Source organism: Sciurus carolinensis, chromosome 2, assembly GCF_902686445.1.
Source record: "Sciurus carolinensis chromosome 2, mSciCar1.2, whole genome shotgun sequence".
Classification (NCBI taxonomy): domain Eukaryota; kingdom Metazoa; phylum Chordata; class Mammalia; order Rodentia; family Sciuridae; genus Sciurus; species Sciurus carolinensis.
The window spans coordinates 97,466,246-97,485,035 of NC_062214.1; the positions used below are offsets into that span (position 1 = coordinate 97,466,246).

The window sequence follows — 18,790 nt, forward strand, 5'->3', positions numbered from 1 at the left end:
TTACATATCTTCTGTAATGCTGGTTTAGTGGTCAGGAATTCCTTTAATGTATGCTTATATGCTTATCATGAAAGTTCTTTATTTTTCCTTTGACTTGGAAGGAAGCTTTGCTGGGTATGGTAATAGAGTTTGGCATTTATTTTTTTTTTTTAAGGGCTTGAAATACATCATTTCTTGCCCTTCTGGCCTTTTGAGTTTCTTCTGAAAAATCCACTATTACTCTGATGGGTTTGTCTAAAAATGTGACTTGACCCTTCTTTTTTGCAGCTTTTAAAATATTCTTTGTTGGGTACTTTTGGCAATTTAAATATAGTATGTTGTGGGTAAGTCTTTTTTTTTTTAGGTTATGTCTACTTGGGGTTCTATATGCCTCTTTCACCTGGATGTCCATGTCTTTTCCAAGATTTGGGAAACTATCTTCTGACATTTTGCTGAATAGACTTTTTGTGCCTTCAGCTCGTAGATCTTCTTCCTCATCTTTTCTGATCATGCCTATGTTTGGTCCTTTAATGGTGTCCCAGAGATCTTATATATTATGTTCATTATTACTGATATACTTTTTTAATTACTTTCTGGATCTGATAAGTAACTCCTCAACCTTTAAGTCTTGATATTCTTTCTTTTGGTTCATCTAATACTTTGGAAGGGATTTCAATTGAGTTTTTAAAATCTGACTTATTGAGCTTTTGATTTCTAAGAATTCTGTTTGGTTCTGTTTTGGAATCCCTCTCTATCAAATTTCTCATATCCTGCATTGATTTCCTTAATTCATTTAGCTTTTGTATCCTCTTGGAATTCATTGAACTGTTTAAAAAAAATCATTCTCTGAGTTGTCTATCTAGTAGTTCTATTTCTATATCTTTGGAATCATTATTTAGAGATTTATGAACCTTAGGGTGCTCTTATATTTCCTTGTGCTTTCAGATTTCTTGTGTTTCTGTGTTGAGATTTGCTCATCTGTTGGGATGGATATCCTTTCCACTTTTCCACTATTTCTTGGTGAGCTCTGGGATACTGGTTGTTATTTAGACTTGAGTTTAATTCCAGTTGGACTACCTATGCTTCTTTGGCTGTGGTTATAACGGTTTTACACAATATATAATGTGTCAGAGCCTGAGGGACTCATTTTATTTATGAGTCTTGCAAGGTTCGTCTGGTAGTTCAGGCAGTTTTGCTGTAGACAGCAATAGATATAGGATGCGCCCTCTGTGGTTTCTCCTACAGAGGGAATCAAAGCCTCTGTCAGGTGCTGGGGGTTTCCTTGGGCTCTATTGATCTTGGCTGTTACTTGGAAGCAGTTCTGCTACTGGCTGTTCCAATTGTGGTGAAGCCCTAGAGTTTTATCCTTTGTTTAGACACTCAGTGCATCTCTGGTTGTTTCATGGGGAGAAGCAATGACTGGTTACAGGTCCTTCCTCTATCACATTCACCTCCAGTCTTATCAGCAATATGCCATCTGATAGGGTATGGGAACAACTGTTACTGATGCCCTTCACAAGTATGGTGTTCACAACCATTATGCTATTTCTTCTGCTCTTGCTATGGTAGTGAGTGTTCCTTAGAGGGACTTCAGACCCACCTCCTTGCTGTGCTTGCTTGGGGACAGGTTCTAGGCTCAGGGCTTTTATTCCCCCTATTCTCTTAGTTGAAGTATCTGCCAAGGTTTGAGTGTGACTGGAACAAGGTATAATTCCCCTCAGCTGGGTTGAGAATGTAGTTGAGTGGCAGAGCACCCACCTGATGTGTTCAACATACCAGACTCAATTTCTATCACAGCAAAGAAAGAAGAGAAACAAAGATGAAAAAGCCACATTAAAAAATAAAGAGTCAACTAAAAACAATAATAACACCATCAACAATTGAAAAGAAAGGGGAAAAATAATATTAAATAAAATAAAAAGTTAAATAATAAAAATAGAATTAAAGGGCTAAAATGTAGTTGGAGAAAAGTAAAATAGTGAGAAAAGGGAGAAAGAGAAGAAAAATATTTTATATTAAAAAGAGGAGAAAATAGAAATAACCACAAAACAGCAACATCAGAAAAACAAAACAAACCAAAAGTCCACAACTATTAAGCCAGTTGTGTTGGTGCATGCCTGTAATCTCAGTTCAGGAATCTCTTCCTCAACTCAGGAAGTTGAGGTAGAAGGGTCACAAGTTCAAAACCAGTGTTGGTGAGATCCTGTCTGAAAAAAATGAAAGGACCTGGGGATTTAGCTCAGTTTTTAAAGTGCCCCTGAGTTCAAAAAACTAAAGATAAAACTATTAATAAAAAAATGAAAATTTCCTTTTCCCTGAGGTGCCCAAATGAGCAGGAAGGATAGAAACTCTTCGCCTGTGCTGATCAGATAATTTCTTTTTGTCTTCTTAGGCTGTGTGCCACTTGGACAGAGAAAAGACTGGGGCTTACTCACCCTCCTCTTTCTTTTGTGGTATTAGTCACGTGACTGATGGGAGTAATTTGTGGTTGGATTCAGTTGGAATACCTCTCAGCTGCTTTGCATGCTGGAATGAGCTAGTGTGAAATGCAGAGTTCCCTAGAAACAAATTCTCTCTGGAGCTATTTGAGTTACGTACTTCTAGAGCAGAGCAGATACTGACACCTTGGCATGTCAGGATGTGGAACTTCCTAAAGCTTCTCTTGAGAGCTTAGCACTGGGAGGGTGGGGCTAACACTAGCTCTATGGAGTGTCCCTGTATGCCCCCAAGGATGGAGAGAGGATATGGATTCAAAGATCTGTGGTGGAGGAGATGGTGGTGAGTTCTGCACAGTCTACAGCCCATGGTTTTGTTGTTTTCAGTCCTGGCTACTGTGCTGTCACATGTGACTGCTTATTTCCTAGACTCTGATAGTTAAGTCTGGCAAACTGCCAGTTCTAATGGGAAGCACCTTCTGTTCCTGCACATGTTGATTGGCAAGGCAGTAAGTAACCTCAGACAATAGGACCTTTTTCAAGATGGCTCCCCGTTATAAAACTGAGAATATGCTAAGAAGTACAGGGATCTTCTGCAGAGCCAGTTCAGCATGCAAATCTTAGGACAGTTGTTTGCTTAGCCTGTATTTCTGCAGGGTGCTGGATCCTGTGCCAGTCGTTCATTGGGACTCTCTTCTCTACCCCTGCTGAAGGGGTGTTCCTCCTCCTGTCCTGCTTCTTTGGGATTGGTGCTGGGGCAGTCTGTTTCAGTCTCTATTCCATTATCCATTATATCTGGGCTTCTCCAAGTTTCTATCCTTGGTTGAACACTAGTGTTTTCCTATGGTCACTCATCTCAGTGAGCAACTATGTTCCAGTTATTTTAATTCTATCCCATGGAGATGCAGGCTAGTGTACAATACCTCTAATCTACCATTTTTGGAATATCTCTTGGTGCTATGTTCTCTAGTTACCTTTACTATTCATTTATTTATGTTACAAAGTCACATTATTAAAAATTAAAAACATAGGAAGGAGTGGAGTATAAGTGAAGAATCTTGCCTCCGACTCTTATTTACCTGGTTGCCAGTAAGACTCTTATTAAAGAAAATAATTTTTATTTGTTTCATATCCTCCCTAATTTTCTTTCTACATATACAGGTAGACATAAATGTTCTTATTTATCCCTCTCTACTTTGTATACACATGGTGGTAACGCAATGTATATATACTTCTGCAGCTGGGGAGATTGGCAACCTTCTTCCAAGTGTGACTTTTATGTGTTATAGCATTCTTTGTGATTACGTGTATTGGAAATATCCAAAATATTAGAAAATTCATGTAATGGAACACTGCAACATTTTATGAAAGGAGGGTATCTTTATGATAGATAATGGGGCAATATGTAAGACACACTGTTTAAATTTAATGCAACTGAACAGTGTGTTTATAATTAAGTCTCAAAGCATAGTCACATATCTAGGACACAAGATAATCTGCATTTCTTATTAGGAAGATTTTTCTCTATTATTTGTTTTTGTGCGTTATAATTTCTCTTTATTGTTTAAGCTCTTCCTCCAAGGAAGCCTGCAAATAAGTGGAGAGTTTTGTCTGTCAAAATGGTGCCACCGATACATATTATTAGTGTAACAAGATATACATTTTGAGTAATTTTTCTAATAGTGCTAGTAGTTTTACTCTATACTATGCTTTTCTTCATTTATCCTTGAAGTAAAAAGTAGCATTTTTTTAGAAAAGAAGGAATCTAATCTTGTAAAACTCCTTAGAAATAGTCTAAATTTGCTAAGTTTGATCTCTCAGATATTATGTGTTATCTCACAAAGAATATAGGATCATAAATAGCAACATCTTTCTAAACTCCCTCTTCATGTTGTATTTCCATTTCAATTATAATTTATTCTGAGTGGAAGACTATAGAAGTTCATGTTATATTAGAGAACTAATGTATTTATCCTAATTTTGCATATGGTCGAAACCTCAACTCCTTAACATAGGTTCGTTATATCACTTATTTGTGGACCTATTTTATTTAGTATTTTTTCTTTGTATCTATTTTAGATTTTTTTTGGTTTTTCCTTTTCAGATTTATAAGTTGATAAGTAAAACAAAATAAATAAAATATAACCTTGAAGGAAATGTTATAGGTCTGTCTTAGATCAAAAAGGCCCACTGTCCCTTGTAATACAGTTGTCTAAAATTCACATGTGGCAAAAGTGGATGCTATTATCTTAGAAGTGGAATAGTTGTATTTAGATTTTCAAATTTTCTTATGTTGATGCTAATTTAACAAATAACACATTCAGAAAACATTTAAGTTGAAAGAGAAATACTTGGATTGCTTGTTAAACCATATAACTTTCTAGGCTCTACCTCTGGACATTGTAATTTAGTTGTTCTGAAGTGGGGCCCAGGAATTAGCATTTTAACAAATATTCTAATGCACATCTTCCTGGACTTGTCCTCTAAGTAAAACTATGCAACTGAATATTATGTGCAATAAATGAATTAGTTGTGTCTTGGAAAAAAAAAAGGAAAAGCTCACATATGAACATATTCCATATTAGAACCAGTTTATGTGACATTGTGATTTTACTCATGAGGAGGTAAGTTTCCTCTTCAGATATTTAGCAGTCTAGATTTTAAGATGTAAAAACACTTTTCTTTTGTGCGTAAAGTAAAAATTGGCATTTTTTTTTTTTTTTTTTTAGAAGATCATTCTTGTATTTGTCTTTGTGTTCCATACGTTTTCTAGTACTTTGAGTCTGGGGAATGGCAGCTTAGTTGTGTCAAAATCTAGTCACATTCAGGTTTTACAAAATTTTGTGTTACTTGATAATTAAAAAAGTACATGAAGGCATATGAAATATTTCTTCCTTTACTCTTGAAATAGATGTGAAATGAATAATTTTGGATTAAGAAAGCAAATTATTATTAAATACTTACATCTGAACAGGTAAATTGCAAGGGAATAGTTATGAAATCTATAGCCAAGTCCTGGTTTAAGGTTTTTCATTTCTTTTTGAAAAATTTTTTTTTGTTTATTAAGACAATAAGTGTTTGTCATTTGAGTTTTTTAGAATATGTGTGCGCACCACAATTTTTTGGTGACTGTTTTTCCAGATAAATTACCAAGCAGAGTTTTACATGGTCTGGCCTTACTTGTAACCACAGGATGATTTTTTTGCCTTTTTTTTTTTTTTTTTTTTTTTTTTTTTTAAATAAGGCTTCTAATTTTTTTCTCTTTCAGTATTGTTGTCCAGACATGATAAATAACTTTTTGGGACTGGCTAAAACAGAATTTTCAGATACAGCAAATACAAATAAGACTATTGATTCAGAGAAAGGAAAATTGATCATGTTAGTTAATGACTTTTATTATGGAAAACATGAAGGAGATGCCCAGGAAGAACAGAAGACTCACACAACCTTTAAATGCTTCAGTTGCTTGAAAATTCTAAAAAATAATATTAGGTATGTAAATACTTATTTTTATTTCTATTCGAAAATTGAAATGCTACAAATATCAATGTTGTATCTTTAGGTTGCATTTTCCTGTTGCCATGCTATGTAAGCATTTTTAGTACTTTCTACTATAGACAAAGGCTTTTTTTTTTTTTTAAAGCTTTTGTCATTTCTTGTATTTTAGAATTTGACACCTGGGTCTTGTATTTCTTTCACATAGCTTAAGATGTATGGTTTATTTTAACTTGCAGTGAACTTATTTTTTTATTTTAGGAGTGAATTTTTAAGTAGTTTTCATTTTATTTTTCTTCAATTACAGGAAGAAGCACTTCAGAAGTGTCCAGTTTTGAGCTTCTCTGTGCTAATCTTAATTAGTGTTCAAAACTTTTAATTCATATTAAGAACATTTACCTTGCAGGAAAAGTGATCTGTTTTAAAGATATACCAGTTCTAGGAAACATGTCTGCTTTGATTTTAAAATTTGACACCTTTAACAATTAGAGATTTCATTCACAATGAAATTTTGAAGAGTGTATATACAAATGTTTTAAATTTTAGAAACTTATACTTTGGAATTTTTGCATTACATGACATACTGTGAAGATATCTTAAGTGAATAACAATAACAAAGTAACAAGATATATTGAATGATATTTTTCATTGAGTATATAGCATGATATTTATAGTAGATAAGGTTGTTTTCTACGATTTTGTTATAAAAATTTTCAAATACTCATCAAAAATTTGTCTTATATTGAACACTTGTACACTTACCACCTTGATTTTACTCTTAATATTTTACCGTACTTGCTTTATCATATTTTTCTTCTTCCTTTAGACTATCTGATTTTTTTAAAATTAATTTCAAAGTAAGTTGCAGATATCAGTGTACTTAGGCAAGATAAATGTGTATTTGTGTGTATGAACATACATATATATGTGTATATATGCCATTTACTCTTTATAACTATCATCTGTAGCATTTTTAAGAATGTACTTTCACTTCTGGGCCCAGTATTTATTTATTTTCTTGTCTTCTGTGATGTGCTCCTTTAGTAATTATTTATGGTTTCTTTATGGTAGTACTTTGTAGTTTTTCAAAGTTCTTTCCCATATCTTATTTCATATGAATTTTCTGATTGTTTTACCTCCTTTGTGACATTGTTAACTGCCATCAAGAGCTAATGGTCCCAATTCTTTAACAGAGGGGAAGTTGTGCTTTGAAATATAACACTGAAACAGTATTATAATGGAACTGTACCACCTATTTACATATTTTTACCATTTTAATAGTAAAATATATCAGAAATCATGTTAATAGATACAATGAAATGCATAGAAGTGTGGTTCACTTAACTCCTTGTTAAAATTAAATATGGTGCATATCATATTACAAATTATTTTAGCAACAGTTTTTTTTTTTTTTTTACTTTTAAGATTAGCCCACTTCATATCAAGCATGAAAGTGAAAAATTCCCTTTTTCAGGAATTATTTCAGGAGACATAGGTCTATATTATCAAAATATTTAGCAATTTTCAGCTAAAAATTTAAAACATCCAGTGTTTAAGCATTTAAAATATATTGATTTCTACTTTGTCCTGTCAACATTCTGTGGTATGAGTATTTTACCCCCTGCTTGTCAGGTATATTTAGTTCTGTGAACATCAGTCCAAGAAGATTGCCCTTTTTATTTCTCCCATTCCCATCTGTTGGTTCAGAAATATGAGCTCTGGATTGGGGTTTTTTAATAATTAGAGTAAAGTCAACTAATGGTTAAGGAATATTTATATAGATATACTTAGTGCTTAAAATTTTGAGCTAAAAGATTATTGGCTTTATATATGTAAATACTTAACCAAGACTAGGATTTTTTTGGTAGGTGTTTGTAGAGCTTGTGTTAAAACCAAACAAGAAAGAGATTTTAAGGTATATCATAACCTGCTGTGATAGAGGTATAAAAAAAAAGAGATGTATGTTGTAAACTTCTTGATTGTTATCCAGATTGATGATATTATCACATTGTTGCAGATTATTTCTTTTAGGGCTTCAAATGAGTAATTGTGAATAGTTGACCAGTCCAAAAATTTTTGTTTTGATTGAATAACTTTTATTTTCAAATTCAGCAAAAAGCTTCAGTAAACTCTTCTAAATAAGTTTTCTCATTTATATTACACTCTCTGCTGTTGAAGGTCATAGTTCCTCCTCATAAGAAGCCTTTTAAGGAAGCTGAAATAGCAGAATGTAAAACTGAAAAATGGACGTTTCCTATAAAGGGCACAGTCTGCAAGTTAAAATGAACAGTCTGTGCTAACAGTAAACCAGTATCATTAAAAAAACAAAAACAAAAACAAAAACAGTTCTTGTAATTGTAGGCATTAAAATTGCTATTACATGCACTTAAAAACCAAGACACAAGTAAAAATACCAGTAATTTGTCTTTTAAGCAGCTGGAATCTATTATATGTCTTCAGGATCTTAAAAGATTACTCTCATGACTGTAGCTGCTTTTGGTGGTAGGGTTTCCTTTCTTTCAGTATTTTATTTTAAAATAAAAATAGTACTTCCAAATAAGCCTGCTGTTTTACCTTAAATTTTAAAAGGTAATCTGAAATAATGGTTGAGTTAGATAATTAGTGATATTATGATAATGATTATTTTGAAACAAAGGTGGAAAAAAATTCACTGAGCCACATAGATAAAGTGATTATTTAAAATACACTCTTTTCTAGAGGACTTTTAAGACGTTTTAGATTTTGAATAATACTCTGTATTTTTTAAGTTAAGATCAGATACTTATTGGTGAGATTTTCTTTTTATTTTTAAATCGGAATTTTTGCACCTGTTGACAATCATTTATAGGTTTATGAACCACATGAAACATCATTTGGAACTTGAGAAGCAGAGCAGTGAGAGCTGGGAAAACCACACCACCTGCCAGCACTGCTACCGTCAGTTTCCCACACCATTTCAGCTGCAGTGTCACATTGAAAGTACACATACGCCCCATGAATTTTCTAGTAAGTTACAGTTTCATTTAAGTGTTGAATATTATTGAATTTGATGATAGGAACTCTGAGAAAACCTTAATAACTGTTAGGAAAATAAGAGACTCTGGAATTTAGGGGCAAAGTGGACAAAAAGTTTTAATTTTTATAAATTTTTAAGAAAATTAGTTACTAAAATTGAAGTCCTTTTTGCAGATGATTTATTATAGTAACTGCCTTGGCATAACCTGGGCCTTATATGTGGGGGACTCAGGTAAAAGCCTTAGACCATAGTTATCAAATGTGAAATCAGTGTTCTTCATTTAAACTTTAAGTAACTACAGTTGTAGTTAAAATCAGATTTTGAAGCTAAGTGCTTGAGTTCAAATACCATATCCTCCTCTTGTTGTAGCTTATAAGAGTTCAGACATGAACTCTTGAAAAAATGGGGATGATAGAAATGCCTTCCTCATGGTGCTGTTATAGGAATTAAGTGAGTTGATATTAGTGACATGTTTAGGATTGTATGGGGCAACCAGTTAACAAACTATAATTGTTCACCTCTGTTGCTGCTGCTGCTACTACTACTAGGACTATTTATATAAATTTATAAATTAATTTTTTATATCTTAAAATGTATTATCTTTTTTCCTCTCACTTTTAGCCATTTGCAAAATCTGTGAATTATCATTTGAAACAGAACATGTTCTTTTACAACATATGAAGGATACTCATAAACCCGGTGAAATGCCATATATCTGCCAGGTACATACACATTTTATTGTGTTCTTAAGTGGTTTGTTTGTTGTTGTGACTACAAGATTTAAACCTGTTAGACCAGGTGTCAGTAAGTTTTTTTCAGGAAGTATTTCAGGTTTTGATGGTTTATTGTTCTTGGAACCAAGCAGCCATTGTAGTACAAAGGCATGTTCCAATAAAATTTTATATATGGACTCCGAAATTTGATTTCATATAACTTTCATGTGCCATGATATATACTAGTGTTTTATTCTTTAATATTTAGGTAAATTGGTTATCAAAATTAAAGTCCCTCTTATAAATAACTTATTAGTGAATGGCACAACTCATGCATTATATGAGGGGTAGGTAGTGAGCTTCATTTTGCCCACAGACTGTTGCTTGCTTACATCTGTGGTAGTCAAAGAAGAGCCCAGCTAGCAATAGACATACATATGGACATGTCTTACCATTATAGGGAAGAATGTAGGTATATAAGAGGGAAATTTGAAATGTTGTTAGTTAAGAAGAACCTATCAAATGTTTTGGGATCAGTGTTTGTCAAAAATTTGAAGGAATAGGAAGTCAAGAAAAAGATTAATTGCCAGTACCATAGTTTGGAGGCTATTTACAATCTAAAGAAGAATAATGTTTTTGTAGCAGAAAAAAGCATTTTATAGAACTGTAGGTACCAAAGTTTGAAAATTCCAGTCAAGATAGTGACAGATAATGAGCTGATAAAATGCAGGTAACTTAGTTATGTTTGGGAAGCACTCATTAATTTTGGAAGATAATTTCTGGGATTTTTTTGGGGGGGGTGCTTTTGGTTAGTGGGATTCTTGGGTATAGGTGTCAGCAGGATTAGTAGTACGAAGTGTTCTTCTAAATAATGATCCATCATTTACTTTGTAATTGCATATCAGTTATAAATTTTTGAATCAACACACCTTCTTTGTATGTCTAGGTTTGCAATTATAGATCATCATCATTTTCTGATGTGGAAACTCATTTTAGAACATCCCATGAAAAACACTAAGAACTTGCTATGTCCTTTTTGCCTCAAAGTTATTAAAATTGCAACACCCTATATGCATCATTATATGAAGCATCAGGTGAGATTTACTGTTTGTTCCTGTTTGTTCATGTTATCTTAATGAAAAAGACAGATTAAGGCTTGGACACGGATTAGTTTTATTCTGCAAAGGAAGCAGAGTTGTTCCAAATAACACAATTATTTATAATTTATGTTGAATTATTGTGAAACTTCGCTTCTTTCCTTACCTCCTTTCCAGTGATGGTGTAGTCCATAAATAATGAAAGTTCTGAAAGATAACTAGAAATAGGCAGCCTAGGATTGAAGAGAAAAAAGAGAAGGTGAGTGGAATAAACAAGGGCAGATAGTTATTAAGGTCTAAGAGTGGATTTGGGAATGATTTTGAAGAAGTTATCAAGAAAAGGGGGAGATATGAGTTTTAACTAAGGGGAAAAAAGATTAAGGACTCATAATCTTGTTTTCTTATTCCTCTTCAAACTTTATTTCCACTTTCTAAACCTCGTTTTTATGAGAAAAAATGTGTTGTCATCCTGACCTAGGTTTAGTCCTTCACAGCTGCAAGATGAAGCAGTTGATGGGTTGATGTATGAATTCTGCCAGAGAACTGTGTTTAGATCCTAACTTGTTTACTGGATTAATTCTGCCAGTTCTGCTATGTAGTTTTTGGAATGCAGCATTAGTGCTTCGAATTCTGATGTTACGCTTATTGTTTCTTTTCCTGAAGCAAATTACACTATCCCTTGTTTGAGTTAAAAAATGTTGATGCAACATTGATCCTATTCTTGAGTGCTTGAAAAGGTAACTGTTTTTTTGTCAAAATCAGAAGGCAATGGATTTACTGCATCTGATGCTGTAATCAGGTTTTTCCAACTCATTAAGCATTTCCTAATTATTGATTAAACTGGTATGCTAATTTGTTCACCGTTGGTACTCACCTTGCTGTGAGTTGCAGTTGTTAGATAATCATGAAATCAGCTTGTAGTTTTTAATTGGGAAAGATCATAAAAGTAGCATTTCCAAATAAATTTGGGATCACATATATTATGACAAGGATAACACCCATCCTTGAAAAGTTCTGGCAAGATCTTTTATTTTATGGTCCCCTCAGCAGTGTTCCAACAGGTGTTAATAGGAGTTCTCCCCAAAATTGTCACTGGTAAATAATTTGGTAAATGCCTGGATTTACAAAATTAACAGTTTGTTTGTCTGTTTTTTAAAACAGGACTTCTCAGAGCTTTTAATATGCTAATGGACATTGTAAATCTCCAAGCAAAAGATATAGTATGTATCATTTCCCAAACTTATTTTGACCATTGAACCCTTTATTTGAACAATACCTATTAACATTTCTTGTTAAACAGAGTTTGGGAAACATTGTCCTTGATACTCTATATTTCATCTTTGGCCTTTAATTTTAAAAGGGAGAATAATGTATAAACTCTTATTTCATTTTGAGGCTTTAAACAGAGTTGGGAAACATTGTCCTTGATACTCTATGTTTCATCTTTGGCCTTTAATTTTAAAAGGGAGATAATGTATAAACTCTATTTCGTTTTGAGGCTTTAAACAGAGTTTGGGAAACATTGTCCTTGATACTCTATGTTTCATCTTTGACCTTTAATTTTAAAAGGGAGAATAATGTATAAACTCTATTTCATTTTGAGGCCTTTTAATGTAATTTTCCCTAGATGCTTTACTAAGCTCTACAGTGAGTTATAGATATGAAAATAATAACTATGATCAAGATGTGTGGAGCCAGTATGTGTGATATACAATGTATTCTGTTTATTTTTGTGGTGAGGGGGATTGAATGTAGGACCTTGCACTTGCTGAGCTTGTGTTCTACCATTGAGCTACATCACCAGCCCTAGGCTATGTTGTTTAAAATCAAACCTTCATGCCTGGAGTCATCTTGACTTGCCATAGGTGTCTAACTTTTAAAATATTTGTTTGTTTGTTTGGGGTGCCTGGGAAGTAGATAGCCAGCAGTAAAGATGGGGCAACCTAATTAGTTTGAAGGATCATCAGGCATCCTCCAGTGTATTTATAATTTGTATAATTATTTATGAAAGACTGGAAAACCCTCACTGAGTGGGATTATAAACTTTTAACTTAGATGACAGGCAATATCAGGCAATAAAAATTGTTGATTCTGTGCCTCATTTTATTATGTTTGAAGACCTCACGTAACTGTTTCTTAAAAAGATTATATGTCTTGAGTAAACTTAGAGCAAACAACCCAGTTTATATGACTTTTATGAAATAATTTAAGAATGTCTGATATATTAAATAAACTTATTAGATAAAACAAGCATTTAACATATAGTAATCACTTACTTTATGGTATCAGGATATTTAGTCCTTACAACCACCACACATACACACACACACACACACACACACACACACACACATTATTTATTTCTGTTTTATAATGAGGAAACCAGATTTTAGTGAAAGTCACTTGACTAATGTTGCATTGTCTAATAAAAGGAAAGATCAGAATTTGACTTTAGAGTACTAGTTTTTACTAATATCACAGAGTTGGATTTTACATTGGCATTACATCTAAAGGTAGAAATTACATTTAGTAAGAATTACCCTTAAATCCCTATGACTCTCAAAAAATTCAGTATGGTTATTTTTCTATACTATGAATAGATCACTATTTCTTTGATTGAACATAATGTTATTAAAAACTGTGATACTATATCTTCATCACTCTTAGCACATTAAAATGCATATGTACATAACATAAGAAAAATGTGTAAGACTTGTGCCCACCTGAGGGAATAGTACATTGATCTATTCTGTCTCAGGATTTTGGACAAATATGCATTTAACAAAGTAGAGGTCATTTTGAACTAGTTAAATTGTACCTGCTACTCTTATACATATATATTTTTTTCTCTTTTAGCCTCTGCTTTCGGCCTCACTATTTATTTATAAAACAAATATTTTTTTAGACTTTCTTACTATATTTCAGGGGCTGTTTTAGGTACTATATAGCATGAACAAAACAAAGTATGATTTGGAATTAGTATTATAGTGGAGAAAGATATAAGTATTGTGGGGGGGAATAAATTTGGAGAATATGGAGGGCCAAGCACGGGGGAAGAGTGGTTGCTCTTTTATATACAGCACAGGCATAAAAGGACTTCTTCAAAGGAAATTAAGAAGTAAGCCTTGTGGGAGAATTAACATGTAGGCAGTGAAGTGAGTATAAACCTGGGTTACTAAAAAGATTGGCAAGATTGCAGCTGGAACTGAGTAAACTAACAGAAAGAGGAATTGTAGGAGATAAGTTTATAGCAATAGAATGCAGACCAGTTCATGTGGAGCCAGAGTCAGGACTGTGGAAAGCCCCTGAAAGATTTTAAGTGAAAGACCTGGCATATTTCAAGAATTACTAACAGCCATGGAGAAAATAGATCACAGGGGAGAAAAAGACATGAAAGGAAGAAGATGGGTTTTTTTTTTAACCATTGTCTAGGTGACTTGGACCAGTATGGTAGCCGTGGTTGGAAGTAGTGACAAATAGAAATGTTATGAGTAGTTTTGAAGGTGGAGTTGGCAGGTTTTATTAATGTGTTAAATATAGGATGTGTGTATGTTTGTGAGGGAGATGGGACAGGAGGAGGCATTGAGTTTTTTGAGCATTTATAAGATGGAGCTTTCATATTCTAAGCTATGGAGAGAGCCAAGGAAGGAATAGATTTAGGATTGTGGGAGCTGGGATATAGAAAATATAGAGTTCAGTTTTGTCCGTGTTGATTTGAGTAGCTCATTAGATATCAAGTAATGATGTCAAATAGGCAGTTGGGTAGGTGTATTTAAAATCATGAAGCTGGATGAGGTAACCTAGTGAGTGATTCTAGATAGAGAAAAGATTTCTGGGAAATTAATTCTAGTGAACTTTTGGTTCTGTCCTGTTGTTTTGGTATCTGTTTCTTGGCCAACTTTTCTCTCTTTTTCCTCCTCTTCCTTGAGTACTTATAAGTGAATTTGTGTTAAGTTGCTCATATCTATGATATAATACAGTGCACCACACTGCTAGTCTTAAGATACAACTAGAATTATAACATTTTGTTCTTACATATTGCTTTGAACGTTGTAAAGAACTATTTTCTGTTTTTAGAAATTTTAATTGATGCATAACAATTGTACATATTTATGGGGAACAGTGTTATAATTCAATACATGTTTATAATGCATAATGTTCAAATTAAGGTAATTAGCATTTCCCTCTCCTTAAACATTTATCATTTCTTTGTATGCAGAACCTTCACATACCTCTCTTCTAGCTCTTTATAATAAACTATAGTCATCTGCCATGTTGTAGGACACTAGAACTTAATTCTTCCTATCAAACTATGTTTTGTTACCCAGTGTCTGACCTCCCCCATCCCTATCCTCCCCTGCTCTTCCTAGCCTCTAGTGACCAGTATGAGACTTTATACTTCTATGAGATCAACTTTTATCTTGTACATATGAGTGAGAACATGTGATTTGGCGGGTGAGTAGGGGGGTGGACAGGCTCTGGGAACTGAACCCAGGGGTACTTTATCATTGAGCTACATCCCCAGCCCTTTTTATTTCTTGAGACAGGCTCTCCCTGAGTTGCCGAGGCTGCTTTCAAACTTGAAATCTGCCTGCCTCAGCCTCCCCATTCTCTGAGATTACAGGTGTGAGCATTGCACCCAGCCGAAAATGATATTTATATTTCTGTGTCTGACTTTTTTTACGAAATGCTTGCTGTACGCTAGTAACTTTGCTAGGTACTTCTCTGTACATTACCTCAGTTGAATTTTATGAATAGATGGTTGTATTTAAATGGAAATAGTGGTGTGTCTGGCAGAGATAATAGCTTTAAAGAAGACATTCTTTTGTATATGTTATTTTAAATTTATATATATACATAAGCATGTATATATAAAATATATTTTTATATTAATGAGACTATATGTGTAAAGATTTCACTTGATATTATATAGTAAGAAGAACACTGGATTAGGAGTCTGGCATTATCATTATCTAGCTATGGGATAGGGACTTAGATTTCTCTTGGGTTCTGTTTCCCATCTGTAGTAAATGATAGGACCAAGATTTTAAGAGGAACTCAGGGAATTTTCAACTAGAATGTAGATTGTGATCAGTTGTATTTTATGCCTCCATATCTACATTGTCCAGATTTTAAGAGGAACTCAGGGAATTTTCAACTAGAATGTAGATTGTGATCAGTTGTATTTTATGCCTCCATATCTACATTGTCCAGTGTAGTAGCCACTGGCCAAAATTATCTGTTTAAATAAAATTTTATTAAAGTTAAATAAAATAAAAAAATTAGTGCTTCACTTTCATTTGCCACGTTTCAAGTGCTTAGTAACCACATATGGCTAGTGACTACTGTGTTGAGCATCAAAGCTCTAGAGCATTTCATTATTGCAGAAAGTTTGATTGGGCAGCACTACTTTATATAACCATTTTTGTAACATAACCTTTGAAATGTCTGTTAGATTGAATTGGTTTTAGAGGGTTTAATTTATTTTACCAACTTGTCAATTGATTGAAAATAGCAAAAATTTTTAAATAATTCAAGTTTATAAGTAAAAGAGCTTTCATACCACATTTGATATAACTTTCATTTGAACCTGTTAATAGAACTTTCATGTTTGTATAGTAACAAACACTTTTGATAGTAATATAAGTTTTAAAAAATTAAATGATATTTTTGTATTATTTATGATAAGAAATAGTAACTTCATTAAAATTAAGTCAGAGTAGTTTCAGGACTGAGAATTTTGTAAAAATTTTATTTATAATTTTAATTTTCTGTTTGCTGTTTCTCAACAGAAAAAAGGAATACATCGTTGTACAAAATGCAGACTGCAGTTTTTGACATGTAAAGAGAAAATGGATCATAAGACACAGCATCATCGAACATTTATAAAACCTAAACAATTAGAAGGATTGCCTCCTGGGACAAAAGTGAGTTCAAATATGTTTATTTTAATTGTATAATAAAAAAATTAATTCTCACCTGTTTTTATCTATTAAATACAATATTTTTTTAAAAATGACTTTTGATTTTTATTGACTAATTTTAGATTTCATTGTTCTTATGCTTAGAAAGGAAAACTTTAACCTTTGTTTTGAGTTCAGTGGTGGGTACTATGTTGGAGTGGCATTCATTCCTTCATTAAAAGTACACCTAGTTTAACTGTTCCTTGGGTCAGGGGGTTGTTTCAATATTAGATAGGCTATTTTTGAGCTATTCCAGTTGGCAATGTGTATGTCAGTTTTAGCAGCTAAACTCTTAAGAGGCTTGATATCAGGAATCTTATTTTATTTATCTTTGTATCCCCAGCGTCTGGCATAGTGCCTTGAATGCCATAGGTTCTCAGATGTTTGTTGAAGTTGTTATCATTGAGTCTACTCTCAGAGAAGCAAGCTCTGCTGCTGGACAGCATTGTATTTTAAGTGAGCAAACACATGTCTGACTGCATACTGATGATTGTAATTTGCTTTTCCCTTTTTGCCTTATATACATCTGTTTTCTTTGACTTCTTTACATACAGTCAGCTCTTGAATATTTGCTCCAGTGGAGGGAAACAGAGGCATGGATAATCCAAAGTGAAATAACCCCCAAAATTTAAATTTGACTTTGGGTACTTACCTTTGAATGTGGGTATGTCTGGTACTTGAATTAACTAAAATAATATAAAGGCATGCTCTGAAGACCTAGAGCAAGAGAAGCTATCCAGCATCCTCCCCTGCAAACCATTCATTTCATGCTGGAACTAGACTTGCAGAACACTAATGTAAGCAGTGCAGTCCTCTCTCATTTCTCCCAATAATAATAATAATAATAATAATAATAATAATAATATGATAATGATACTAAATGTTGTTATGGCACCTTAAAATGCGGCTTTCAGTGTACTTTTTCATACATTGTATATTTAATCCATACAATAATTCACTGAGTAGATAAAGCATATAGTGCCCTATATTCTAGATAAGAAGAAGTTTAAAGAGGGTATGTTATTTATTTAAGATCACATGGCTTGGAAGGCATAGTGTGAGATTTAACCTCAGGTCTTTTGATTCCTGAGCAGTGCTTTTGTATAATACCCAAGCACATGTTTAATAGGACTTCATCATAGTCTGTTCCTCACATGCATGAGGAGAGTAAGCCAAATGATTAATGAGAATCTTGGTAGTCGATTGACTTTCCATTGTCAACTAACAGATATAATTGGATATTTTCTCTTTTTGAACACTAAGTGATAAACTTTGTATTAGTTCCCTTTACGAAAAATCTCAATATTAAATTCTCCACACAGTGCAGTGAATAGATTTACTCTTTCATAAGCATAAATCCTGGGTAATGAGCCCCTGAAAAGATGTCACATTTATTATAGATCTCTTTGTTTTATAGTTATTAGAGGGTGATACGGGCCTTTCTAGAGTTATCTTTTAAGCTTTGTGATTTAAATTTAGACCTATATATGAATTTTTTAAAATTATGTCACAACATAAAAATAGCTGTGGAATGTGCTCTTTTGATAGTCATATAATTTGCATTAACTCCTAATTATCCATTAATAATTATGTTTATACATAATTGATTCACTATAAATATAATAGTATTAAGTGAATAAGTATCAAATTTAATGTTATTTAATTGGCTTGAACATTTGGAGTAAATAAGACTAAATACAATTACAGTTTTTATCTGTGCTCTTTTCAGAATATTTGAGGTTTAGTGTTTTTTGTACAGTGATATTTTAATATTAATGTAATTCATTTTGAAGTAAATATATTCTGCATTCTTGTAGGTTACTATTCGAGCTTCAGTTGGACCTCTTCTGTCAGGATCTCCACCTACACCTTCCATTAATGCAAGCACTTCTACCCTTCAGCTCTCACCACCAAGGACTAAAAATCTAACTGCTAAAAATCCCACAAAGTTGAATACAAGTAAACCTAGTACAACCAAATCCAATGCAAGTAAACCTAATGGAAATAAGCCTAATGGAAGTAAATCTAAATACAAATCAAAAATATCTAATACACAAAAGAAACAAAGCACACTGGCTAATACAATAAAAAA

At 33.1% G+C, this 18,790-nt stretch overlaps 1 protein-coding gene across 1 annotated transcript in view; it reads left to right on the forward strand.

The window, feature by feature from the left end:
* Znf280d (zinc finger protein 280D) overlaps window positions 1-18,790 on the forward strand; it is a 95,264-nt gene that overhangs the window by 43,402 nt on the left and 33,072 nt on the right. Inside the window, 7 exon segments of the mRNA XM_047539055.1 lie at window positions 5,683-5,906; window positions 8,758-8,915; window positions 9,547-9,647; window positions 10,585-10,647; window positions 10,649-10,732; window positions 16,528-16,662; window positions 18,516-18,790. Coding sequence (XP_047395011.1) covers window positions 5,683-5,906; window positions 8,758-8,915; window positions 9,547-9,647; window positions 10,585-10,647; window positions 10,649-10,732; window positions 16,528-16,662; window positions 18,516-18,790 — 1,040 coding nt within the window.